The sequence below is a fragment of the Annulohypoxylon maeteangense genome (assembly GCF_022496945.1).
Source record: "Annulohypoxylon maeteangense strain CBS 123835 unplaced genomic scaffold GGS22scaffold_5, whole genome shotgun sequence".
Lineage (NCBI taxonomy): Eukaryota > Fungi > Ascomycota > Sordariomycetes > Xylariales > Hypoxylaceae > Annulohypoxylon > Annulohypoxylon maeteangense.
In genome coordinates, this window is record NW_025953252.1 from 1,049,063 (window position 1) to 1,073,518 (window position 24,456).

The 24,456-nt window shown below is 47.2% G+C and overlaps 10 protein-coding genes across 10 annotated transcripts; 7 read left to right on the forward strand and 3 right to left on the reverse strand.

The window, feature by feature from the left end:
• Positions 1 to 136: 136 nt before the first annotated feature.
• Positions 137 to 2,200, forward strand: GGS22DRAFT_158600 (HET-domain-containing protein). The gene has a single exon (XM_047960666.1). It carries the CDS (start codon positions 158 to 160, stop codon positions 2,105 to 2,107), a length of 1,950 nt encoding a protein of 649 aa, XP_047820583.1. The 5' UTR covers positions 137 to 157; the 3' UTR covers positions 2,108 to 2,200.
• Positions 2,201 to 2,500: 300 nt separating this feature from the next.
• On the forward strand, positions 2,501 to 3,798 carry GGS22DRAFT_199111 (SET domain-containing protein; the record flags this gene model as incomplete). The annotated part of the gene is made up of 2 exons (XM_047966238.1): positions 2,501 to 3,197; positions 3,264 to 3,798. Exons 1-2 carry the CDS (start codon positions 2,536 to 2,538, stop codon positions 3,796 to 3,798), a joined length of 1,197 nt encoding a protein of 398 aa, XP_047820584.1. The 5' UTR covers positions 2,501 to 2,535.
• Positions 3,799 to 5,245: 1,447 nt separating this feature from the next.
• GGS22DRAFT_199113 (uncharacterized protein) lies at positions 5,246 to 6,576 on the forward strand (the record flags this gene model as incomplete). The annotated part of the gene is made up of 3 exons (XM_047966239.1): positions 5,246 to 5,505; positions 5,585 to 5,972; positions 6,023 to 6,576. 3 exons carry the CDS (start codon positions 5,246 to 5,248, stop codon positions 6,482 to 6,484), a joined length of 1,110 nt encoding a protein of 369 aa, XP_047820585.1. The 3' UTR covers positions 6,485 to 6,576.
• Positions 6,577 to 7,169: 593 nt separating this feature from the next.
• Positions 7,170 to 8,274, forward strand: GGS22DRAFT_158602 (DUF829-domain-containing protein). Its single transcript, XM_047960667.1, has one exon. It carries the CDS (start codon positions 7,261 to 7,263, stop codon positions 8,155 to 8,157), a length of 897 nt encoding a protein of 298 aa, XP_047820586.1. The 5' UTR covers positions 7,170 to 7,260; the 3' UTR covers positions 8,158 to 8,274.
• Positions 8,275 to 8,822: 548 nt separating this feature from the next.
• GGS22DRAFT_199115 (Cloroperoxidase) lies at positions 8,823 to 9,885 on the reverse strand (the record flags this gene model as incomplete). The annotated part of the gene is made up of 5 exons (XM_047966240.1): positions 8,823 to 8,995; positions 9,048 to 9,319; positions 9,418 to 9,465; positions 9,528 to 9,720; positions 9,771 to 9,885. 5 exons carry the CDS (start codon positions 9,883 to 9,885, stop codon positions 8,826 to 8,828), a joined length of 798 nt encoding a protein of 265 aa, XP_047820587.1.
• Positions 9,886 to 11,604: 1,719 nt separating this feature from the next.
• Positions 11,605 to 12,807, forward strand: GGS22DRAFT_178818 (acyl-CoA dehydrogenase NM domain-like protein; the record flags this gene model as incomplete). Its single annotated transcript, XM_047963608.1, has 1 exon — positions 11,605 to 12,807. The coding sequence occupies one exon, from the start codon at positions 11,605 to 11,607 to the stop codon at positions 12,805 to 12,807; it is 1,203 nt and encodes a 400-aa protein (XP_047820588.1).
• Positions 12,808 to 13,082: 275 nt separating this feature from the next.
• On the forward strand, positions 13,083 to 15,128 carry GGS22DRAFT_158603 (phosphoglycerate mutase-like protein). The gene has a single exon (XM_047960668.1). It carries the CDS (start codon positions 13,324 to 13,326, stop codon positions 14,755 to 14,757), a length of 1,434 nt encoding a protein of 477 aa, XP_047820589.1. The 5' UTR covers positions 13,083 to 13,323; the 3' UTR covers positions 14,758 to 15,128.
• Positions 15,115 to 16,379, forward strand: GGS22DRAFT_158605 (NAD(P)-binding protein). The gene has a single exon (XM_047960669.1). It carries the CDS (start codon positions 15,251 to 15,253, stop codon positions 16,373 to 16,375), a length of 1,125 nt encoding a protein of 374 aa, XP_047820590.1. The 5' UTR covers positions 15,115 to 15,250; the 3' UTR covers positions 16,376 to 16,379.
• GGS22DRAFT_158606 (proline-specific permease) lies at positions 16,375 to 19,053 on the reverse strand. Its single transcript, XM_047960670.1, has 3 exons — positions 18,551 to 19,053; positions 18,339 to 18,475; positions 16,375 to 18,166 (listed from the first exon to the last, which is right to left on the reverse strand). Exons 1-3 carry the CDS (start codon positions 18,736 to 18,738, stop codon positions 16,821 to 16,823), a joined length of 1,671 nt encoding a protein of 556 aa, XP_047820591.1. The 5' UTR covers positions 18,739 to 19,053; the 3' UTR covers positions 16,375 to 16,820.
• Positions 19,054 to 20,045: 992 nt separating this feature from the next.
• GGS22DRAFT_117249 (glycoside hydrolase family 47 protein) lies at positions 20,046 to 23,530 on the reverse strand. Its single transcript, XM_047958128.1, has 3 exons — positions 20,586 to 23,530; positions 20,290 to 20,505; positions 20,046 to 20,227 (listed from the first exon to the last, which is right to left on the reverse strand). The coding sequence occupies exons 1-3, from the start codon at positions 23,267 to 23,269 to the stop codon at positions 20,149 to 20,151; spliced, it is 2,979 nt and encodes a 992-aa protein (XP_047820592.1). The 5' UTR covers positions 23,270 to 23,530; the 3' UTR covers positions 20,046 to 20,148.
• Between the last annotated feature and the right edge of the window lie 926 nt (positions 23,531 to 24,456).

Sequence of the window (24,456 nt, forward strand, 5' to 3'; positions counted from 1 at the left end):
CCGCGATTCTGACCTATTAAGTGATACCAAGATAGGGGTGGATAGGTCGCATTTACTCCGCACTTTATGCAGTCATATCATCCCGCCCGCTAGGCCTATTTCGATCTTCTACATTAGAGTTTATTCACACAAAGACTGAACTTTAGAAGTAAAAGCTATGAATATGAATTTCTGCTCATATTGCATCGCCCTCCAAGGGAGCGCCTTCAGTGAGGCAGCGGAGAAGATCACATATAATCTAACTCGAAACCCGCATCAACCTAGCTGCACAGCATTAATAAAGTCTGCCTCCCAGGGTTGTCCTTTATGTCAGCTTATTATAGATTCATTATCCAGACAATGCAGAGAATCCAGGCATGTCGATGATAACAACAAGCCGATATATCCGCAAGGGGAAGTTGCGATAGGGGGTGTGGTTGGGTCATCTGGCGAAAGATGGATTTGGATTGGCCACTCACCTAGGGCATCTGGCATGCTCAGGGCTATTGAGATTCCGCGTGGTTGGAAGGATACTTGGGGAGATCCTAAGGCAGATATTCACGATGCTTCCCTCGCTATGTTGAAGGAGTGGCCAAGGATCTGTTATCGAGATCATCCAGACTGTGCACGCCCGGACGAAAGTTTCCTGCCGACAAGACTCATAGAAGTCAGTCTCGCAGGCGATGAGAAAGTGCGCCTAATATGTACGTCAGGGGTAAATTTGCAAGATCGTCGGTATATTGCTTTAAGCCATTGTTGGGGTCTAAACATGCCTCACTGTGCCCAAACCTTTCAGGAGACGTTGGCAGATCACGAAAAAGGAATAACGCTGGCTGATCTAACGAAGACTTTTGTGGATACTATTATAATGGCTAGAAAGCTTCAAGTTCCATTCGTATGGATTGACTCGCTTTGCATTTTGCAGAATTCCAGAGAAGACTGGGAAACCGAGGCAGCTCAGATGGCAGACGTGTATTCAAACGCATACATTACACTCGCCGCTTCTGCATCTTCTGATGGAACTCAGGGCTGCCGTATTCGTAGCGATAAACAGGAGCCCTTTTGGCCTTATATCGACATCCCAGTTATCGGAAACCGCGAGAAAAAGAGTTATCGAGTATTCAGCTGGTCTGAATTAGGAACTGGGACACCGGAGAACGACGTGCTACAAACTCGGGGGTGGACATTACAAGAACGGGAGCTTTCACCCAGAATTGCTCACTTCTCGGAAGACACTGTGATATGGGAGTGTCAGACATCTAGAGCATCTCTAAATTTTCCGTGGAAAGACTCGTTCGGTGTTTCCGGGCATAGGCGCGTTTTCGATATGGATAGCTACGGTCGCAAGTTTCCGAAGGCCTCTCAGGATGCTACCGTTTTGACAGAAGAGCAAAAGCTTTTCGTCGTTGCTGATTGGATCCGTCTTGTAAAATTGTACAGTCGTCGCAGTCTTACAAAACAAGTGGATGTCCTTCCTGCTATTTCGGGTGTAGCCCGAATATTCGCGAGATTCGGTGTAGGCGAATATGGTGCTGGTTGTTTCGAGTCTCATGGAATCATCAGTCTCTTGTGGGTTGTCGACACGCCCTATACAGACAAGGAGATATCAATGGCGTCTCGGCGGCCTGCTCAATACACAGCCCCTTCGTGGTCATGGGCATCTATCATAGGTCCTGTTAGTTGGAGTTGGTATCCGCCTCATGACAAGCTAGAAAGCCTCGTTACTATCAAAACCATTTCGACGACACCTAGCGGAAAAGATAAATTCGGACAGGTGAAGGATGGGTTTTTACGAGTAAGTGGCAAACTATGCATACTCCGTACCGAGCTTACGGAACATGGTTACGGATCCACCGGGGACCCAGCCGGACTCACCCTCTTCGGGAACATCAACGGCAGTGAGCGTAAAGTTGGCTGGATAGCTTTCGATATATTAGATGAAGTATGTGAATTCGTCCATTGCATAGCGTGCGCAAGGGTAGGGTTTCCTTGGCCCCAAGTCTACGGTCTTGCGCTACTCCCTATTCACGACGAGTCATCCGTGTCAACGTATAGGAGAGTAGGCCGTGTAAGGGCAATGGAGAAGATATGGCTAGATGAATCGTCAACGGAAATATTCATTGTTTAATGAGCACTAATTTAGAGTTGTGATTCATCAAGCCACTTAGAACTCACCCATTAACCTATACAAATATAGGTGGCAATAAACACTCTAATCAAGTTTCTTTGTCAAGCCACCTCAAACTGTAATGTTCGTGAATGTTTATGCTGATAAGAATTTCTCTGTAAGTAAGATCAATTTTAGTTAGCTTATCGTCAATTGTTTATTATGATCACCGATAGTAAGAAGTAATCGAAATTTCGTCAAACCCGGGTAAAATCGATAGATCCAACAAGCAGGCAACATTCTGGATGATCACGACCTCTTTACCCGATACGATTTGAACACGGTTTTCTGTTTAAAAACATCAAAATTCACATATTTATTCGACATATGACAGATATTTTAGTATTTGCCACATGTAATTGGATTCGCCATACACTATTGTCCTTAGCATGCGCTCCACCAATATCTACGGCTTCCTGGCCTTCGTCGGGGCAGCCGCTGCATCAGCCACACAAACTGGAATCTGCTTATTGAGCCCATTGAAAAATTTGGAATACCAGACATGTGCTAGTTCAAATTCGGCGCAAAAGTGGGCTGGCCATTCTACGACATCGCAACCTTCCTGGGAAGGCCCGGAGAATTGTGTGAATGGGACATGCATCTTCTCAAATAGGGGACTAGGGGAGGGTAGTGTACTCCTCACGACGGAAAGGAACGCGCGCATTGCAGGCAACTTCCCAACGGTGGCCGGTCCTACGGTAGCTGTTCAACCTTTCCATGTGGTAGATGTTCCGGGTAAAGGGATTGGCGTTATTGCTGATAGGAAAATACGTAAAGGAGAGGTCATTCTAGTGCAGCCTCCGACACTAATGGTTCAGACTACTCCTCACGTGGAAATGGAACGAGGGACACTAGACGCACTTTACAGCCTAGCTATGAAGAAGCTCCCCAGAAAAGGACATGAGCTATTCATGGGACAGATGGGTAGAGATATCTACGATAAGATAGAGATAAACTGCTTTCAGTTGTACATCGATGGGGAAAATGAGTCCGGCAGTCACTTAGGATGCTACCCAGAGGTATCCCGGATCAATCACGACTGCAGACCAAAGTGAGTTCCGATCCTAGTATCAAATGTCGGTCGATGAATACTGCTAATCAAAACTTAATCGTGTAGTATCCACTACCGCATAACTAACATGACTCATACGACAGTTGCCGCCCGTGACATCTTGCCAGGCGAGGAGCTAACGATTAGTTACATCGACCTAATGCTCTCGCGTGAAGAACGTCGCTCCCGTTTGTGGAGATGGGGATTTGAGTGCTCCTGTTCGCACTGCAGTATGAGCGATCATGAGGCCGCGGCGTCAGATGCAAGACTCCTGAGAATTGAGGAGTTGGAGATGGCTCTTGAGAATTTCAACGAAACAGTTGTGACCGCCGAGACAGGTGCAGAATTGGTAGAGCTCTACGAGAAAGAGAGATTGGACATCTATCTTGGACAAGTGTACACGCGAGCGGCGTTAAACTTTGCTCTGTTCGGGGAGGAGGAGAAGGCGCGGAAATATGCGCTCGCTGCGGTGGAAGCGGTCGAACGAGAGTCGGGCCAGAATGCCAGCGACGCAAAGGCTATGAGAACCCTAGCGGAAAATCCGAGGGCACATTGGACTTGGGGAAGACGGAGGAAAGGGAAAAATACCAAGGGAAAGTGACGCTATTATAGTATCTAGGCCTTCTACTTCTGGTTATTGCATCATTTTGACTCTACCTGCTTACCTTCATCAGACCACAAGGAGGAGTTTCATCACTAAGGAATAATATATCGTAACTATCAACCTTGGAACGGGCTAAATATGTGCCTACTGGTGAATATTGTAAACATTGTTTCCCAATTGTTATTGAAATGAAGGTTTTCCGTTCCAGATATCGCTTTAGCGCTTTGATTACCTGGTACCTATGAGGATGGTGCAATACTTCAATATTATTAGAACAGGTACGGTTCTAAGACAGTGCGATTCAAATATTTTGTGATGTGAAGTTTGATCGTGAATCATATAAATCTTTCAAAGAAACCCTTCGAAACTACGTACCTCAATATTTCCATTCCAGGTTCAGAATAAATGCTGGGCAATTAATTGGTATAAAGACCTTTATGTACAAGGAGTGTCGACGTGCTGAAGCTCCCCTAAATGTACCTATCGTCTAGTGTTACCACTAGCTAAGCTGTTGCTTACTCGTATTGATTTTAGTGATCGATATCAATTGTACATGTCGAAGAAGCATGCTATTTAGGTAAATAAAAACCGGGCACCGACCAGCTTCTAAAACGTATGTGCATACATTAATTATGTCGTTCTTTCTGTCGTGATCTTTCAGATACTGCCATGAATTATTCCGTCCTCTAAATTATACCATAAAGTTGTATTCTTTCGATATGACTGCGAATACTGTTCATCAGTACCTCCCTACCTACCTACCTAGTACCTAGGTACCCACCTAATGTGTATATAAATATGCTGAAACTCAGATCTTGAACAATTGGATGGGTCTAGTAGATCTTCATAGAGATCTTACCCGCTTCCCCCGCGGATGGGAACATCGGGATATGGAGTTATGTGGAGAGAACAAAGTCTACCTAGGGTGAGGTGGACGGGTGGACGGCTTTAAGGGGATGATTATCCCCCAATGTAATCAAGCAGTGATAATAGCAGGAATGGATGTCCGATACGTACCTATAGAAATAGGCCCTTATAGGTAGATACAAATTTAAGTTTAAACTAATTGACTACGAGACACATGTTTTCATCATGATATATGCTGTTTGCCAGGATAGTGCTTGCACATCCGCAACGGCCGCACCCCAAACTCTGATTTTTGGGTATTCACAATTCCTCAACTCCGACAAACCACCGGAAACCCTTACGCAAAGTTCGAAATTAGGTAGATACTAGTATAGGTAAACTACGGCAAACTGGAAAGAACCTACTAGGTAGTAACAGCACGACTTCCCCAAGAATAAACGTAGACAAACACCTAGTACATATAGTGTTCTCCTAACTATTAACACCTTTAATCAATCTTGCCTTCCTAGATTTCGATCTATGTACCTCAAACCAAATATTCATACCAAATCCTGCTGCCTCGAAGGCTTTTATCATCATGGGCGGGGTCTTTCAACCACCGTGGTTTGTCGCCGTGAGGCCTAACAAGGTTGAGATGAATCTCAGCTCTATTGTTGCTGGCATCTCTATCTGCACAGGCATTTTCTCTTTCGCAAAAGGCGTCCTCCAAACAAGATCGATATGTGCGAAGAAGAATAGGCCCAATGCTTACGTCGTGATGGTGTGGATTGAATGGTCGGTCTGTATCACTATGGGCATCATATGTTGGCTATACCTCTGGGGAACGATACCACCTTCGTACGTGCGATTCCCTTTCCAATTCCCTTTCTAACCTGGGGCAATTGAATTGATATATCTAACTCGGGAACTCTCATAGGTTCCAGTTCTTCTTCCTCCTTGTCACATTATGGGTCTTTCAAACCCAGTGCTTGATACAGATTATAATTAATCGAATCGCCCTCTTGGTGCCCGATCAAACTCAAATCATAAGGATGAAATGGGGCATAGGAATTGTCTTCGGCCTGATCAATCTCTCCGTATACCTTATTTGGATCCCCGCACGACTACAGATAAACGAAACTTACATTAAAATAAACGATATCTGGGATCGGATCGAAAAAGGAATCTTCTGTATGATCGATGTTGCCCTCAATGTCTATTTCATCTACCTCGTTCGGTCTGGTCTCATTAGCAATGGACTCACCAAATACATGCCGCTTTTCATTTTCAACATTATTATGCTTACCTTTTCCCTATCTTTAGATGTAAGTCTTGCCTCGCCTAATAACGGCATCAATTTCGTTAACAGCCACAGATCATCTTGATTGGAGTCATGTCGCTTGGGCAGATATACTTCCAATTCCATCCATTTGTGTACCTGCTCAAGCTCTATATCGAGATGAATATTACAGATCTTATCGCGAAGATCGTCCGTGAAGATAATCGCGTGTCCTATGCTTCGAAGACATTTGCGACAAAGGCGGGTGCTGCCGCTGCGGCGAAATTTAATGGCACCGGGACACTAGTTTGCTCGAGTGAAACCAGATTGGCTACGCCGACAAATAACACGAGATACAGCCAGGAGCTACAAGAGATCAATAGTCAAGATGACAACCCATTCAAGGCCAATCCGAATTGTGGTATTCGGAAGACTGTGGTAACGGAAGTTCAGCACGTCGAGGACCTCGAAAGACAAGCAAGTCGCATAAATAATTGGGACTCTGACTCACCTCGACCTCCACCACCATGCCTAAGAAGACATTCATCTATACCTTAATTATTCCGGAATTCGCTACAGATGTTAATCGATACCTACCTACCTACTCATCCATCTATTCAAGAAGGTCTTGGGGTTTGTGAATACAAGAAAGAGATTCGGAAGAAGTTCATTACAATCAAAACGATTGATGAAATTTGTGCCCCTCTAGACCTATCATCGGGCAGGGGTAGGTTATTATACCTACGATGATGGCTGAAGAAGATGAATGTGAGTGACGAACCCCCTAAAGTTGGGGCTATTTCGGATGGCAGTTCAGGTCGCATGCCGCTGTACTCGAACCATCTAACGCCGCAAAACTTGCAGGGGTCATATATAGGGGTCACCTAGTGCTTTTTAGCAAATAAATGGTCGCGTAGGCCACGATAGGTACCTGCTCAAATACCATAATATTGAAGAATATAGGTATGGACGATTATCTAGCATCGAAGACTGAATTCCTATCCCCAACATTAAATGTAATTCTCGTCTAAAAATGTTGGGTTAAATAGAATTTGTTGCCAGCTCCACTTACCTCGGCTCTTTCTCCGAATCAATTCTGACGCTCCGGGGTGCGCCATCAGCGCCGTCCAGCTCTGCCAGTTCGATCGCGTTCATTGGGCGATACTTAACGCCCTAGCGCGTCAACCCTGCTAGGTATCATCAATCACCCTTGATTCAACTCTTTCTTTTTTTCTTCGCTATTCTTTTATGAATACTACGAAATCTACGGCAACTCAAATACCTTTCTTTTATCCCAATTGCTTCGGTATGCATTGTGTTTTCATACAATAGTCATGGCCATGAAAGCTTCCCCCGTGTCGGGGTTCACTCCAATCTCCGATCGGATCTTCCTCCGCAATGAAGATTCCGATTCGTCCGAGACCCCTGAAAAGTCGAACACTGAGCAACCAACCACGATCATCGTTTTTGGTTGGGGCGACGGTACTCCCAAGAACGTCGCCAAATACGCAGATGGCTATCATAAACTGTTTCCTCAGGCCCGGATCTTGATGGTCATCTCATCGACCTGGGAAGCCATATTTCAATCACTGGAGCAACGGATAAGATCGATGCTACCACTCGTAGACGTTGTATTCCCAAGTCCGGAAGATTATTCGGACAAGAGGATCATTCTGCACGCGATGTCAAATACGGGGGGTATATACGCGGCTGCGGCATTGCACGCGTTCCAGCACCGTCATGGAGAAGATAAGGTTCTTCCGCACCACTTGTGCGTATCGGACTCCACGCCAGGCAGTATCGTGTTCTCTACGGAGGTTGGGCGCTGGTCTCGAGCAGTAGCGCTTGGCACAGCCAGATGGTTCCCCTGGCCGTTTGCGGTCACACAGAAGCTGTGGTGGGCAGTCTTGTATGCCGTTCACCTGCTTGAGAGGGCTGTCGGGAGAGAGGCTTCCGGAGTCGCTAGCTGTAGGGCCTTCCTGGACCACGCTATGGCGACGCCTAGGGCTCACAGGTTATATATGTATTCCAAGACCGACGACCTTATCTGGTGGGAAGATGTCGAGGCCCAGGCCGCGGCCGCGAAGAACAAAGGCTACACGACGATCATGGAGATGTTTGATAATTCACCACATGTGGGCCATATGAGGATGCATCCTGATCAGTATTGGGGTGCGATTGAGAGTAATTGGAAGGCTTCTGTGGCGTCGGAGGGGAGCTCGAGGATGTAGATTGGGATTTTCATGTTCGGGGAGTTAAATATGTGGGAAAGATATATCGCCGTGGGGTAGATATGATTTGATGAAAGAAGAAAGAATAATGATAATAATAAATTGCAGACTCAAAAGGCATGAGTATGACCATTATGTATGATGTGGATGGGGGTAAAACATGGGGACCACGTGACGCGATTTTATTTACAGGGAGTTACGCGCTATAGCTTACCGCGCTGAAGGCCCTATAATTATAACGCACGCCCCTAAAAAGTGCACTAGGCTAAGTGTCTAGGTACCTCCAGGGCTGCCTTTTGGGGTTACTCTGCCCAAAATGAATCAGCGAATCGCCAGTTTTACGTGATAACCCTTCAAATAAAGGTATTTTCATAACAGAACTTTCTCAATTATGAACTCATATATTATGATTATACCCGATAGATCTTAGATTTGTCAGTTGGATGAAAATTAGGTAGGTAGGTATTAATTCATGCGATAATAGTAATCATTAGTGCCCAGGTAGGAGATGTCATCAAACAAAAAACGTTTAAGACTAATACAAAAAGACTTAAGCTATATTGTGAATATAGGTAGCGTACTAGATACCTCAGGTACTGGTATTTACCTACTCTTAACCCCATTCAACATTCAACGGAAACGAATCGAAGTCTAATCATATTTCCCATCTAAAAACCAAATCCCATGTGGAGATCCCTACGTCGCGAGACTATTGGCGTAGCTGTCGTGATGAGGCTAGTAGCATTGTCGAGGATTGATACCAAGTTCGATATGACCTCTAGAGTTATAGATTGGGTTTGCTTGCTCCATCCTAATTCCGTGGGGAAGCGTTCATTTCCTAAAGTTCACAGTTAGAAAACATCGGAAATTTTGTGATGGGGCTAACGTACTAAGCCAATATTCCACCAGAGTCCTGTTCACCTTCGCAGCCTGCAAATCACCGAAGGCGACAAATGGAGCAATGACTTCTCCGAGACTGAAATCGTTCATTGTTGCGGTGAATGTGTAGTTGGGGTTGAATGCCTTGGAAGTCACCTGGCGGGCTATTTTGCTGTTGGCTAACATGTTGGCATCGAGGACCGGGCCGGTCCAGTATTTTTGTGTCTCTTCGAAAATAGTCTCGTTGAAGATGTGATTATTTCCGAAGTAGGCATCAGTACGGCTATGAGAAGTTGTTAGTGATATGGCGTGTTACTTTCCCAGAGTTACGGATTTCTGTTGTTGGGAGTGAGATAGGATCTTATAGAAATAATAACTTACGTCAGACTCGCGTCGTGCTCCAACACGTTGTGTACATTTAGCTGGTCACTATGATTATATTAGATCCTGTAATTCCATACGTTGCTTAACAGTCATCTAGGCTCACTCACAGAGTGAAGAATGTGGCGTTGGGCTCTGGGTTTGCAATCGTTGCCATTTGAAACATGACCGTAGCAAGAGAGGTATTGAAGTTGAGGGCTGAGGACAGGGCGTTAATGGTCGTTTCTTGGGTGATATTTCTACCATCATGAGGTAGGAAGCCGTGGTTCGCTAGAGTATTTAACATGGGACAAGGGCCACGAACTACATCGAATTAGCACTTGCGTATGAAATATCTCTATGCTCTACCGTACAGTCATTCTTCCCAGGGGCTATCCACGGATGGCCACTTGGAGCGGCGTTGTACGCCGAAGCAGGGTAAGTTGCTTTTGCAACACCGAAAACGACAGTAAGGGCGGCGAGCTTCATGTTGTGGTAGGTGAAGATGGATATCTCCCTGTAAATGGTATTTAAGTGAAGGTAGACAGGGTAAAGATGATCGACGAGTGGCTTTAAGGTATACTAGGAGTAACGAGGAGGACTTGCACGTAGGTATTTAAGTAAATCTCGACATGTATAAAAACGCTTCCTCTACCCAAGCCTCTATGATTACGCAAACCTGTTCCAAGGAAAGCAATGCTTAGAGAACGACATGATCCTTCTCATCCCGCCCAGAGACAGTTTACAAGCATTGCTATACTACATAGTCACATAAAATGCAGTGATCATCATAACAATTTCACATGTTGCTTGTTGATAGCGAGCTACGAGGCGGGCCATTAGCAAAGGCATCCAATAACAAGGTGGATGTTGCTAATATGTTTCAATGTACGAATGAAATGCGAGGTGCGAAGTGTACGAAGTGCGAGGCTACGAGTACGTCCGATATTTATACGAGCCCATTCTAGCTAGCCCTCCCGGGTCAGGGTATCGGTATGTTCCGATCGCGACTTTCGTTGTCCTTTTCTTAGACGTACATAACGCAATGCCACTTTCAATGCCGGATGTTTGTTGCCGTTCACGAATAGGATGTCCAGGAATTCGGTCGTGGTGCTTCGTATGTGAGCTTTCATCATTCGGCCCTGATGGTTTAGGCAGACGGCCAAACACACCAATCATTTGTATATGATTAGATACTTCTCAATGCGAGTGGTCTCGCGCTAAATAAGATCAGCCTTGTTGATGGATCGTTGAGGCTATGTTTGGAAGAACCTAGAACTCGATGCTTGAGTTAAAATCAACCCATGATTAACCCCTTAACTGTAGACTTTCTTATTCAGGCGTTACTTGTGATGACTTGTTTCAATGCACCATGGTCTTATGAGGAATTTTCTATCTGATATTTCTCATGTGTACTTTCTTGAAGTGCTAATATCTTGGTTGATTGTCGATCTGAAGGAATAGATCTTTTGTACAAAAGTCTAAGTCCAGAGATCAAAGCAGTGTAGCTTGAAATATCCCCACACCGTGCAGTCCCTTCGTACTAAGCTCCCCAAGCTATAGCGGTCATCCACTGAAGCGTAGTGGTGGATCGCTATTACACCTAAGTCTTAGCCTACCTCTTAGTAGACTTAACACAGTATTCGTCGATTGTACTATTGAATCGTGCACTGGGTAAGAAATAGACCCTCGCTAACTTACCTACCTATATACCTACTCTTTGACCATATAATATTCTAATGATTGGACGAACTTCATTCATGTCCTGAAGGCACTAGTCAGCCATAATCTGCAGCTTGAGACCTGAGGATTGATCCTTATGATGGTATCGTACATATGTAGTATTTTTGAGCAATTGCCCTTAATTTGTAGGTACTAGAGGTACCTAAGTGGAGGGTCCAAGCGCCCTAAATGATCCCCTCCCATGACGTCTAGGCCAACATTTCCAGGGCTTCTCCGCAAGGGTTCTGTAGCGGGGTTGATCGGGATGGAGATATCCATGGATGTCGATTATTTGATTTCATTTCTTCAACTTCGACTTTATTGGGAATTCAATAGTCATTGACAATGTCACAACTATTCATGAACCATGTCTCCAAGGCGCGGATGTTTTCTCTTCATCGACGGGTAACAAGATTGGCACCTCGAATTCCATCATTAGCATTGGACTTCCATCATGCCTTTTCAACTACCCCTCGCCGAAATATTATGGAAATGACGGGTTTCATGGAGAATCAAATGATGGTTAGAGAGGCAATTAGTTCAGTATGCTCCCAATTTCCAAATACATACTGGCAAGAGCATGATCAAAAGGAAGAGGACCCGGCAGATTTCCACGCCGCCATAGCTAGGGGTGGTTGGCTCGGTATCGCGTTACCAGAAGAGTTAGGCGGGTCCGGCCTTGGTATTTCGGAAGCGGTGATGATGATGCAGACAATTACCGAGTCAGGGGCCGGGATGGCGGGCGCGCAGGCTATCCATGCGAATGTCTATGCGACACAGCCCCTAGCTAAGTTCGGCGCGAAGGAGCAGCTTGAAAGTACAATACCTAACATCATCTCGGGAAGGTGGAGGACTTGTTTCGGAGTGACAGAACCGAATACGGGCCTAGATACGTTGAGATTACGAACATTGGCCGAGAAACAGGCGGACGGTTCGTACAGCGTAACCGGCCAGAAAATCTGGATTACTTGCGCGCAGGTGGCCAAGAAAATGATTCTTTTAGCGCGCACTACACCCCTAGAAGAAGTAAAGAAGCCTAGCGAAGGGCTGTCCCTCTTCTGTATCGACCTAGATAAAGATGTACCCGGGTTAGATATTCGGAAAATCAAGAAAATGGGCGGGTGTGCAGTAGATGCGAATGAAGTATTCTTCGACAATTACAGAATTCCAGCGGATACACTAATCGGGTCAGAAAACCAGGGCTTCAAGATAATACTGCACGGGATGAACGCTGAGCGCTGTTTGCTTGCGGGGGAGGCGCTTGGCTTAGGTTACGCTGCGCTGAAGAGAGCGGCGGAGTATGCGCGCGAACGCGTTGTCTTCCAGCGGCCTATTGGCGCAAACCAGGGCATCGCACATCCGCTAGCGGACGCGTACATGCATCTTGAGGCCGCGAAGTTGGCTACATATCACGCTGCGCGACTTTACGACAGTAGTAAAACAGATGAATCGATCAAGCAAGACGTGATAGGAGTAGCTGCTAATACGGCGAAGTATTTGGCTGCTGAAGCAGCATTTACTACTTGCGAAAGGGCGGTTATGACGCATGGCGGGATGGGGTACGCGGTAGAGTATGATGTTGAAAGATGGCTTAGAGAGTCGCTAGTGCCTCGCATTGCTCCGGTGAGTCGAGAGATGATCATGAATTATATTGGTGAGAAAGTATTACGTCTCCCGAGGAGTTACTAGGCGTTTATGATGGCATATGTGCCTCTTCAGGGCCATGAAATAGTAGTAGAAGCCATCAGTGTCGAAAAGGGGAGATGCACTTTCCATGTTATCTAGTTCTAGGCTAATGTTTTAGGGGCGATTGAGGGGTACATACTAGGTACATATGGATGCGATGGATATCAATCGATCGGGGCTTAATCACGTGCTATTTCACGCAGTAAATCCCGATACCACCTTAGGACAAAATGGTATGACATCATCTATTTTATGCCCAACCATTACACGTATGAAAACTCCAACATCTCACCGTACACTAGGTGGGAGGCTATCAATCATACCATCAATCTTCTAGATTTTTATTTCAATGTACCTATCTTGTTTTCGATAAAATCACAGCATTTTAGTTTAAATAAGCGTCAAGATTGTTTTGATTGTTACTGGAATTTGTACAGATCACTTAAAGCCTCACAGCGATAGCGGGTCGTTTCATCGTCATTTCAGAGCACAATCTACACCACACACCGCACATTCGCCATGGCGACTGAGAAACAAGACTATCAGTCGTATGAGGAGATTCATATCATAACCCATCGGCGGCCCAAAACGCATCGACGATATTGTCTCGCTCTAATTCTCGGCCTAGTCTCAGGAGCGGCGCTGTTACTGCGTTTCTGTGGATCCAAACCTACAACCCTACTTGGTTCGATATGGCCGACAACAGTAAGGCACGGTGAATTCAACTTATATAAGCACCTGGGACACCGATCACCCTACTTTGTTCCTTCAAACACCCCAGAAACATTGCTATCAGGCACACCTCCTGGCTGCACCGTATCCAAGGCATTCCTTGTTCACAGACATGGAAGTCGGCACCCTCACGCTGGAGAGCTGACCATTATCCAAAACTTATCATATTACATCAATAACAACAGCGCTCTATTTTCCGACCCACAATCTCAGCTTCCGGACGTCTGGTCTTTTCTGGCGGAGGGGTGGAATAGCACTTTAGGCGTCGATGACCTTACGGCCTCTGGTCGGAAGCAATTATTCGACCATGGCGTCGCACTAAGGCTACATTACCCAGACTTGTACACCGAGGCTGATGTACTAGCAGGCGAAGAAGACCGGGTTGTAGAGTCGGCTAGGTGGTTCATGGACGGGTACTATGGTCGCGACTCAAACGCCACCGCCACTCTAAGCGTTGTGGGTGAAAACGACGATACGGTCAGCTGGATCACGCCTCACTACACTTGCGAAAAGTGGGATGAAGGCTTTGGCGCAGATAAGCTTTCTAAGTGGCGTTCTGTGTATTTGCCGCCTATCGCAAAGCGCATCAATGATACGCTTGCCAAAGCTTATCCAGGTGTTGATTTTACTAGCGAGCATGTCCATGGTATGTTATACGCGTGCGCGTACGAGACGGCGGCCTACGGTATCGGCTCGTCCTCGTGGTGCAATGTCTTTCTACCTGAGGAAATATTGGATAACGAATATGAATCCGACCTCCAGATGCGCGGGTTCGCGGGCTATGGACTGCCTGGTGAGATGGGCACGGTCCTTGGTAGTCTTCTGGTCAGCAATATGACGGGTTTCCTGGAGAAGGATGGAGGGCCGAAACTCTCGTTGGGATTTGGTCATGACAAGACTATCGCACTTGGGTTGACTGCATTGGGACTTGCGTCTGATAAGTCATATCCGTCGACTGGACCGGCTGATCCGGATAGGGAGTGGCAAGCAGGGAAACTAATGCCTTTCGGTGCGTCGATGTTTTGGAAACGGTTAGATTGTGGCGATGAGAGAAGAATTCAATTGATCATGGACGGCGCGAATTTTGGCTTGGGGGAAACGGGTTGTAAGATTGATAAGTACGGTTCTTGCACTTTCGAGGACTTTCGGAAAACAGCTGCTGTAAAGGCAGCTCTTAAAGTTACACATGACAACAAGAGATGGAAGAAAGTCTGCCGCTAGGTTTGGGTGTTGATTTATTCTATCAAGGTCGATGGACAGTGGTGAAATAGGGGTCCAACAACGAGGAGACCAGGGTTATCGTTTTTGCTCCGCGCTATTAACACGGGGTCAGTTCTGGAGAGCAGAGTACAGGTCCTGATTATTTCGCGAAGTCTTGAAGCACTTTACTAACGATTTCTAACGAATTTATGAATAAATTTATCATGTAAATTAAACCAAGACGATCAAACCAATGCTTCCGTTCCCTGGTGTTATCTCATAACCCTCCCCGACAACGCTAAGGTGCGGATATCGGCGGGATATGCCCACCTCTCTATTTCCCCACCTAGTTACGTCGGTATCAAGAACTAAACGGAAGATGAATATCGGATGGTTATGATTTTGATGAACATTACCTGTTAAGCGCCTCTGTATTTGTTAAACTCTACGAGCCGGAAAAAGGGTCTCGCAATTATCTCATCTCTCTTATCTGTATTCTTTCGAATTGCCAAGGATGAGTGGCCTCACAGTTCTCTCCGATTCGGCCGTGCATCGGCTGCTCATCGGTCTTTCTAAAGACGAGATAATCGCTTTCCAGGCCTCACTCTCAAAATGCCTTCAGGGGTTTTCTGTCGGCACAGAACGCCAGTACCAGCCTACGCCTGGTATTATCAACCGGCCTAATGGCCAAAAGACACTATTTAGGCCCTTCACGTCACCCACTGCGGTCGGCACAAAGATCATTGTCGATCCAGCGCCGAAAAGCGACAACACGAAACTACCGCTACAGGGAGTCGTGGCTTTATGCGATGAGAACGGCTTACCGAAAGGCATAATCAATGGCGGAGAACTCACGGGATACCGTACCTCGTTAATTGCCATAATCCCTTATATGTGGCGCCGTAACACCGAAAATGTTGTCGTGTACGGTTCTGGCAAACAGGCACTCTGGCACATACGACTCATGTTAGCCTTGAGGGGGATGGAGATTAAGACCATCACAGTCGTGAATCGTTCCGAATCAAGAGCCAGAGAGATGCTCGATAAAATCGCGCAGGAGAATGCTGCGCAGTGGAAGTCCTCCGCTACGATGGAATATCTCAACCCGTCGGGTTCCAACTTCGAACAGTCTTTGAAAGGCATACTGGCGGAGGCCGATGCTATCTTTTGCACAGTGCCTTCCTACGAGCCATTGTTTCCAGCCGAGTACATATTGAACCAAGGGAAACGCACAAAAAGCCCGTATATCTCAGCCATTGGCTCATGGCAGTCTAACATGATAGAATTAGATCCGGCCCTAATAAAAGGCATTGTCAACGACGCCGAAAATGGGTTCCACCCTGAACACGGCTCAGCAGGCGCCATCTTGGTCGACGATCGCACAACGATCTTAACACATACTGGAGAAGCTGTCAAGAGTGAATTAAAGCTAGATGACATGGTTGAAGTCGGCAAAATCTTCTATCTACGAGAAAACGAGCCCGACAAAACTCAGAAAGAGAAGCTGAACCAATGGCTTGCGGAAGGACTCGTCGTATACAAGAGCGTCGGAGTTAGCGTGACAGATCTCGCGGCCGGGGAAAGAATCTTGGCACTGGCGAAGGAGCATAATCTAGGAGTACATATAGAAGATTTCTAGCCAGTATCTACCTAGTGTCTAATGAAAATGCCTTCTAGTGGAATACATCCATATGATTAAATCGTGTCAAGTGGATAATTAGCACGCCATTAACTCAGCTCTTGACGCTACGGGACATCCGATCTCCACCCCTGTCGGAAGACCCGTCGCAGCTGAACGGCTTTGATAAAACCACACTTATTCGCTGATAGTTAGGAGTTCAGGAATAGATTGGTATCTATTACCTTTCTGCATTTATCGAGATTGTGTACGACGTTTTTTGTTTCCTGATGTCGCTTTTGAAAAACATTAGCGGGGAATACGCTAAGATCTAGACACCCCAACTCCACGACTCACACCATAAAACCACCATTTTCAACAATCATATCATTTCATTCATCTATCCATGGCCTCCCACAAACGCCATTCCTACCTTCTTAACATCTCTCTATCACTTACACCTCCCTCAAGCAAGCCAAAACCAAGCCTTCTCAACCCAATTCCTCGGCACGGGCTCCACATCCGCCGCGGACATATCATCCATCTCCTTCTTCCCCGTCCAAACATCCACATCCTCAACCCTAATCGCAAAGCGGGTGCGATACACCACCTTATGTCCAAAATACAGCACCAGAAACACCGGAATCGTGATATACGCCGCGAGGAAACTCGACGCGCTCCAGTGTTCCGGGAAGAAGACTTGGAACCCGTTCGTGAGCGTGAGCAGGGAGATGAGGAACAGCGCGGCGTACGTCGCGCCTGGCTGGAGAGGCGTCCGGAAGGGCAGGGAGTGCAGCTGGTTGTGGTATTCCATGGCTTTCCGGAAACGCAGGTATGTGACTAGGATGACGATCCAGGCGATGAACCCCGATATCGTCGAGATGTTCGTGAACCAGGTGAATACCTGGGACCCGGAATTCGAGACGTTGAGGAACGCCAGACAGGCGACGGCGAGGGTGACTAGGACCGCGACCCAAGGGACGCCGCGCCGTGTTGTGAGGCTGAAGATGCGCGGGGCTTGGCCGTTCACTGCCATGGAGTACAGCACGCGAGAGCCGGAGTAGCAGAACGCGTTTCCGGCGGACCAGGCGGAGGTCAGGACCGCGGCGTTGATGACGTGGTTTAAGCCGCTGATTCCGGCGCGCGCGATGCCGATGACGTATGGGCTGGCGGACGCGTTGGAGTCGCCGGACAGGAGCTGGTTGTCGTCGTTGGGGACGATGACGCCGATGGCGAGGGAGCCGAGTCCGTAGAAGATGGCTAACCGCCAGACGAAGCGGCGTGCTGCTTTGGGGATGTTGCGCCGCGGGGCTACGGTTTCGCCGGCCGAGAGGGCGATTAGTTCGGGGGAGGTGATGAAGGAGAACCCGGCGCGCACGAAGGCCGTCCAGTATGCGAGGAAGCGGCCTGTGTTGCCGGATACGAGGTACGGGACGAAGGCTCCGGGTGGGTCCTGCCAGTATCGGAAGTAGAGCGGGTCGTGGTTGGGTCCGCCGCCGAAGAAGAGCACGATGCTGAGGATGATGAGGCCGATGATCGTGATGAGCTTGACGCTTGCGAACCAGAATTCGGCTTCGCCGAAGAAGGATACGGCGATGATGTTGAGGAGTAGGATTACGATTAGTTGGAGCGCGATCCACACGGCGACTGGGACGGCGGTCGTCCAGTATTGTAGGATGATGCCGCCGGCGGTGCATTCCGCAGCGACGAGCATCGCGTATGCGTACCAGTAGTTCCAGCCATCGGCGAAGGCGAGACTAGGTTCCACGAAGCGGCCTACGAAGTATGGGATGGAAATACCCTTAAGGGGTACTGTGTCGAATTTATGTTAGCGACACATGATATTTCAGACCCGTTTAACGAATCAGAATGAAGAAATGACTTGGAGCATTTCACTTCTTAGGGTTGACCCAGGTAGGTAATGCCTCAAAAAGGAGACATGTCATTGACGAAGGACAAGTACAAATCTAGGAAAACAACTTACGGTATGTGACCATCTCAGCCAGATCATTCATAATAACCCACACGATGAGCATCATAGACAAGTACGCCATAAACAAGGGTGCCGGCCCCGCGGTAGCGAGGATCTGACCCGAGCCGATGAACAGACCGGTTCCGATTCTAGAAGCGCAAAATCAGTTAGTAAGCACCGCCAAAAGCAACACATTTCTACCTAGGGATAGATCTGCAACTTACGCGCCTCCGAGAGCAAGAAACTGGATATGTCGACTTTTCAAGCCCCTCTTAAGCTGATGTCCGGACGCGAGGTTCATCTCCCCGATGCGATTCGACGCGGTCCGCTCGAGCTCCTCTTTGGACTCGCCCTCGGCCTGACCATAGTCGGCGGCGTAAGCCACATTTTCGTTGCCGTCCGACCTCATCATCTCTTCGACCTCTCCTACAGCGAAAAGTTTTGCGGGAGAAAAGTTTGCCGCTTCATGCAGCGACGAACACAACTATACAATCCCCGCAGCTCTTTTTCGCGGAGAGATCGTCGTCGCGGGACTACATGCAAGTAGGTGTGTAAGCAAGTAAGCTCCCTGTTGGAATGCCGAGATAGAGAAGCGAAGGTAAGAAGCCGAAAAAAAAAGATTGTCAGACACGCGACTCAGCCCTGCGTTTTTAATACAAACATCCGATATACCGTAAAAGGCAGTGACGCAGACAGATCCCAGTGGATGAGGCAGTGGATGCAGCCGTTCCTCTCGCCCTGGTGTATGGAGCGTCTATGGGGCGTCGGTGGCGTCGAGTGGATCCTCACCGCCGCTCGGCCTTCCTAAACGAGTGGGATCGGAGTTGAAGATTTCCCCTTGAGGGATAGCGAAATGCGGAGAATGGGGATCAGGATTTTCCCACGTTATTTTAATTCGTTATGGCAGAGATAAACCAATGAGATTATTACTTTTACCTTTAGGTAATTACACCTAGGTGAGCAGTTCCCAGTCTAGACTTTTGAATGAAAACAACCTTGAATAGCTTCCGAAGGCGTAGGGCTTAGAATCTTGAAGACTACCGGCATTAGAGTATTAAGGTTAGACATTAGCGAAAGCTAGAGACTAAAATTTATTATTTCTTCCATAACTGAGAATAGGTAGGTGCTATTCGCCTTTTTCATACCCAATTGACAATTGTACATGTACTACATGTAGGGTAAGATCATTGTGTTCCAAATTAGATAAGATAATATCATAGATAGGTGAAATACATGGCATCAGACAATACGATTTTTTCTGTTCGGTATCTTAAATTGGTTTAGGCATATTGATGTTCTTGATTTCTACGTAATACAGCCGTTTCTATCCGAGCTTGCTATTGCTCGGGCTTAACGTCGGCAAACTTCAAGTTCGTGTAACATCGGCTTAGGTAATCGTGTATGAGATGCCGTTTGTCTGGTGTCGGGATCGACATGTTAATACCTACTGGGTAGTATCAAACATGAGGTGTTCGGTATGCATTATTGTGTCTTCGATTCTTGCAGATTTAATATTTAATCCGCGATTAGTGCGTCGGAACTTAGCAAAATTTGGTATTGGCGTGGGTGTGATGACGACGCATTACCCCGGTCGCTTGCGTGGAACATCCCAATAAGTAGACCTCGAACCCAGATGCTGCGCGCTTCCAGCAGCAAACGATAACATGTAGAATCAATACCCAACAGCCAACGCCTGACCTTAATAAAATTTGCTCAACTTCAAACGCCATCACCGGTTTCTTTGTTTTTTATTCCGGTGATCTATACAAAAAATCCATGGCTGTTATTTCTAGTCTACCGGTTCCTTCGTGAATGGTTTCATTCAAATAGGTCGCTTGAAAGGATGCGCTTCTGTGTTTAATACCCACTCGTCCAAACTTATGAGACTTGGATCCGAATAGCTATAGCAGCTGTTAGCGACATTCAAACCCATACATTTTCGTCTTCAAATGCGGCAACTTACAGCAAATAGAAGTATTTGAGCGTTTCTGCAAGCCAAAAACTCTCCATCTCATCAGTCTTGTCTGAATTCGGCAATAAGACATTGTCGATAGCGCTGTTGCCCGATTCGGTCCGGGTTTGGCTGACGATAGCATTGAACATTTTCCATCCTTTGTCCTGCCATGTCGTATCACCCGTGATGCGGTACATGTACCAGACGGACTCGATGGCTTCGGGTCTAAACGAGAATGTGGGTTAGTCGGACATCCGACAGCATTGCAGGCACTGATGCACAAGTCATCTTCCACATGTACTTACCTGAGGATATAAGAGTGGTAGTGCGCACTGACGAAACCAGGCGGGAGGTTCTCCGCCTCGATGCGACTCTCTACATACTGTTCATGGGACATTGGGCGCTCCGGTTCCGGATATTCGATATCGAGTTCTTCCTGCGTAAGAGGAACTTGATCGGCATTATCACCGATAGAAGCAACTACGGAATCGCTACCACCGTTGATGTCTAGTGCATCTTCTAAAGTGGCCACTTGGGATGACTTTCTGGTGCTATCAGTCGATGCACCTCTTGACGGAGGTGGTGCGGGCGGAGCTCTCTTCTGAATTCTAGAACTCTTAGATCCAGTCTTTTGAGTGGTTACTCCTTGCGAAGAACCGAACTTTTCGTCAACAAGACTATCAGAGGTCGCTCCCCCAGACGTTGCACCGAGATTCTTATGCCCCTTCATTTTCGCCTGTTGCGCTTTCTTCGATTTCCACTCCTTATGCTGTTTTTGATAGTCCGCCATTTGCTCTAGACGGGTTTCGTACAGAGGATCCAAATACTGCCAGTATAAGGTCTCGTTCCAATGGCAATTGTTAACTTCGGCGCAAGGAACGACGGTCGCACCCTCCGGCATGATACCACTGGGTGTATTTTCATAAGCCCAAACGCAGCCGTCAGTAAGTCTCTTTCCGATTTCGACATCCTCGGGAACATCAAATATCTTCCCGCCCATGCCAAACATACCGCCGATGAAGCAAGTGAGATGGGTGACCTCCCACTCAGTTGTAGCATCAACTTCTGGGCTCCCTCGAGTGTTGATTTTGGCGGAGAACAAGATATCACGATCACCGGGAATCATAGGTCGGAAAAGCAGCCATTTCTTGACGGCCGCAGTCACTTTGGCGTGCAGGGTTTTATACTTGGGCTCTAAGCCGCCAAGGAGCAGCCATTGTTTAGGGAAGTACTCGTATGTGCTGTCTTGACTTCCGCCCATACTGTACTGTTCATTCGCACTCCATGATCCTGCTGTAAGGCCCTGTGGAACACAAGTATCCTTCTTCTTCTTAGTTTCGGGTTTAACCGACGTGCTGTCACGATCGTCTACTGTGGTGGCAGCTTGATCCACGTCGTTCTCATCAGAAATCGTCTTTTTCGAGGGCGCGTACATTTCCTCACCATTATGTTCGATCTTGACTTTGTTGGTACCGTCGTCATTAGGTGTCCCCACAGCGCGGCTTCCCAGGCGACTCTGTCCGCCTTTAACGGATTTTCCTTGGCTACTACCTTCTACACCCGGCTTGCTATTTTTAGCATTCTGAGAATCATATGCCTTTTGCCCAGCTTCTCTCAGTTTTTCAACCTCAGCTTCCTTAGCGGCAATCTCCAAGGCCGCAGTTCTGTTGCACCCAGTCGCATCGACACGCTCAGGGAAGATACCAGGAATTGTTGTTCCACGTTCCTGCCACTCATAAAAAGCATCTGTGATGCGTGCTACGGCATCATAGTACCTGTCCTCTTTGGTTATCTGCGCAAGTCGTGTGAATTCCATGGCGAGAGAGCCTAGCTCCGCCACACTCACACCTGCCTGAGCTCGCTTCGGTAGCTTCGCAAAGGCGGGCTTCCAGTTATAATACAGCACGGGCATACGGTTTGGCGTATCGAAAACATCCATCAGAATTTCGGCGAGCTCGATAGCCTTCTCGAGAAGTATGTCATGTCCTCCGGCTTTACCACCACTAACATCATAGGCTGCTACTAGTCCGCCAAGATATCGGATAGTAGTCTCGAAGACTGGGATTTCGGTGCGATATTCAGATGTAGTGAAGTCGATCTTCTCTACTACGAGAAGTGCCTCTTCGAACTCATCTTTCATCCCCATGATCCATAATGTGTCCAGCGCGTCGACCAATGTCGCAGCCCATCCACAAAACGGGTTACGAAATTTCTTGGATACAGGGCTCAATTCATCATGCCCCTTGGCATATGTCATATAACCATTCCAGCCACGTACCATCTCGGCCTTGACTTTAGCGAGGCGATCCAGACGCTCTTCCCGAGCTTGGGCCGACTCTTTCTCAAAATCGTATTGGATCGCTAGTATAGGTTTGGGTTTTCCCGTCGGCAAGGGGATGATTTCGTCTTTCGGAACGGGGAAATGCTCGGGGAATTTCTCCCAGTGGATCGTCGTGGTTGCGCTCTGGGTCTTAGGCTTATGCGCTCCCGGTGCTCCATGGGCACCTTTACCAGGCGGGCCTCCGACGCCCTTAGCGCCTTGCCCAACATTCTTATCCGGAATACTGATTAACGGGGCAGTGGTGGTCTTCGCAGCTTCCTCTTTATCGTATACGCGTACATGGCTCTGGTTCGTCGTTGTGGCCGCATTAGGAGTGTCGAGTTTTCCAACAGTGTCTTCGCCAGTAGTTGGTTTCAGGTTAGGAATTTTGACCTTCTCAGGTTCCTTACCAGTTTTTTCTTTCAAGTGAAGCCTAGGTTCGTCATCTTCGCTGTTGAAACCAGTCTCGCTCTTGGCAGAAGCTGGTCGGGATTGCTTATTAGTCAAGCCGAATCCTCGCTCAAGAGAGGACTTAGGTGGGGCTTTGACTAAGGGAATTGATGCCGAGACGGATTCCCATTGCTCGCTATTCTGGGTGACACGATACAACAGCAAGACGACAATAGCGGCAAAGAAGACATAATAGCGATATCTTCGAAAGCGCAACATGATTGCTATCGAAATTCCGCCTAATATGAAAGGCTGTTACTCAGCCCTAACCGAATCCCGAGTAGCTCAGAGGCGGCGGGCGGCGGGAGGTGGGATGCGGAATGTGGGGCAAGGGATAAATAGACGAAAGGCGTCAAGCCAATGTCTCTATCTCACAAGCCTAGAAAGAGAATGGAAAAGAACAAAATGAGGTTCAACCAAGACTCAATTCTCTCATTTTTATTCAGAGCTCTGATGCATAAGGAGCGTAGAAATGTTGAGCTGTCGGAGTAAATATGGAGCAGCTTCGAGCACGGCCGAGCTTAAGTCGATCCAAGCAGAATACGAGCCAGCGAGCTCAGACAATCGACCGAGGCTAAAAAGCAAACAATAAGCTAGAATAAGAAAGGGGGATTCGATTTATTGAAACATCTCCCTTCCTTAAGGTACCCAGGTAGGTTCAGATTGAAGATATCTACAGGGCAGGTAGACGACGCTGAATGGCAAAAAGATTGAACAGAGAATGAAAATAGCAAAAGTCAATCAGAACGTTAAAGATAGAAGGACAGATGGTCGCCAAGGTCGATAATAATTGCCGTGTCGCAGTTCGGAAGAAATGTTGACAAATGGAAACGCCAAGGGTACCAAGGGTCCCGAATGTACAGGTGAACGGTTAAGGCCATAGCGATTGCTTGGCATCTTCCTCCATTGGACATACCGTTCGTAACCAAGGAAGCCATCATGGCGTGGGTGGCTTACTCTTGGCATAGACACTGAGGGTTACAGCGCCTAGATTGCTAAACTGCCATGAGTTGTGAGTAAGATCTGACGGATGTGGCAGTACGAGTTGTTGGTTGTTGAAAAGAAGATGAATTCATGTTCATAAGCGCAAGGTAAGTGAAGTACCTATAGTACCTGTATAAGAGGTGCATACAGATATGGAAACTACTACGACATTAGATCTACGAAGAAGGTAGCAACGACCTCAATTGAAGATACTTGAAGAGACGTACCCGATATTAATGAGTCTCAGCTCAGCGGTGTTACTTCTCCGTACGAGGTAGCTCCGCTTTAAATAGACACCCACCTTTCCGCTGTGGCACAGAAGTTCTAGACCTATTCCAGTCTCCTCTCCTTCTTTTTATTATTTAGGACTTTCAATAGCAAACGAGATAATATCCCTCATTGTGCGAAACCAATGTGGTGGT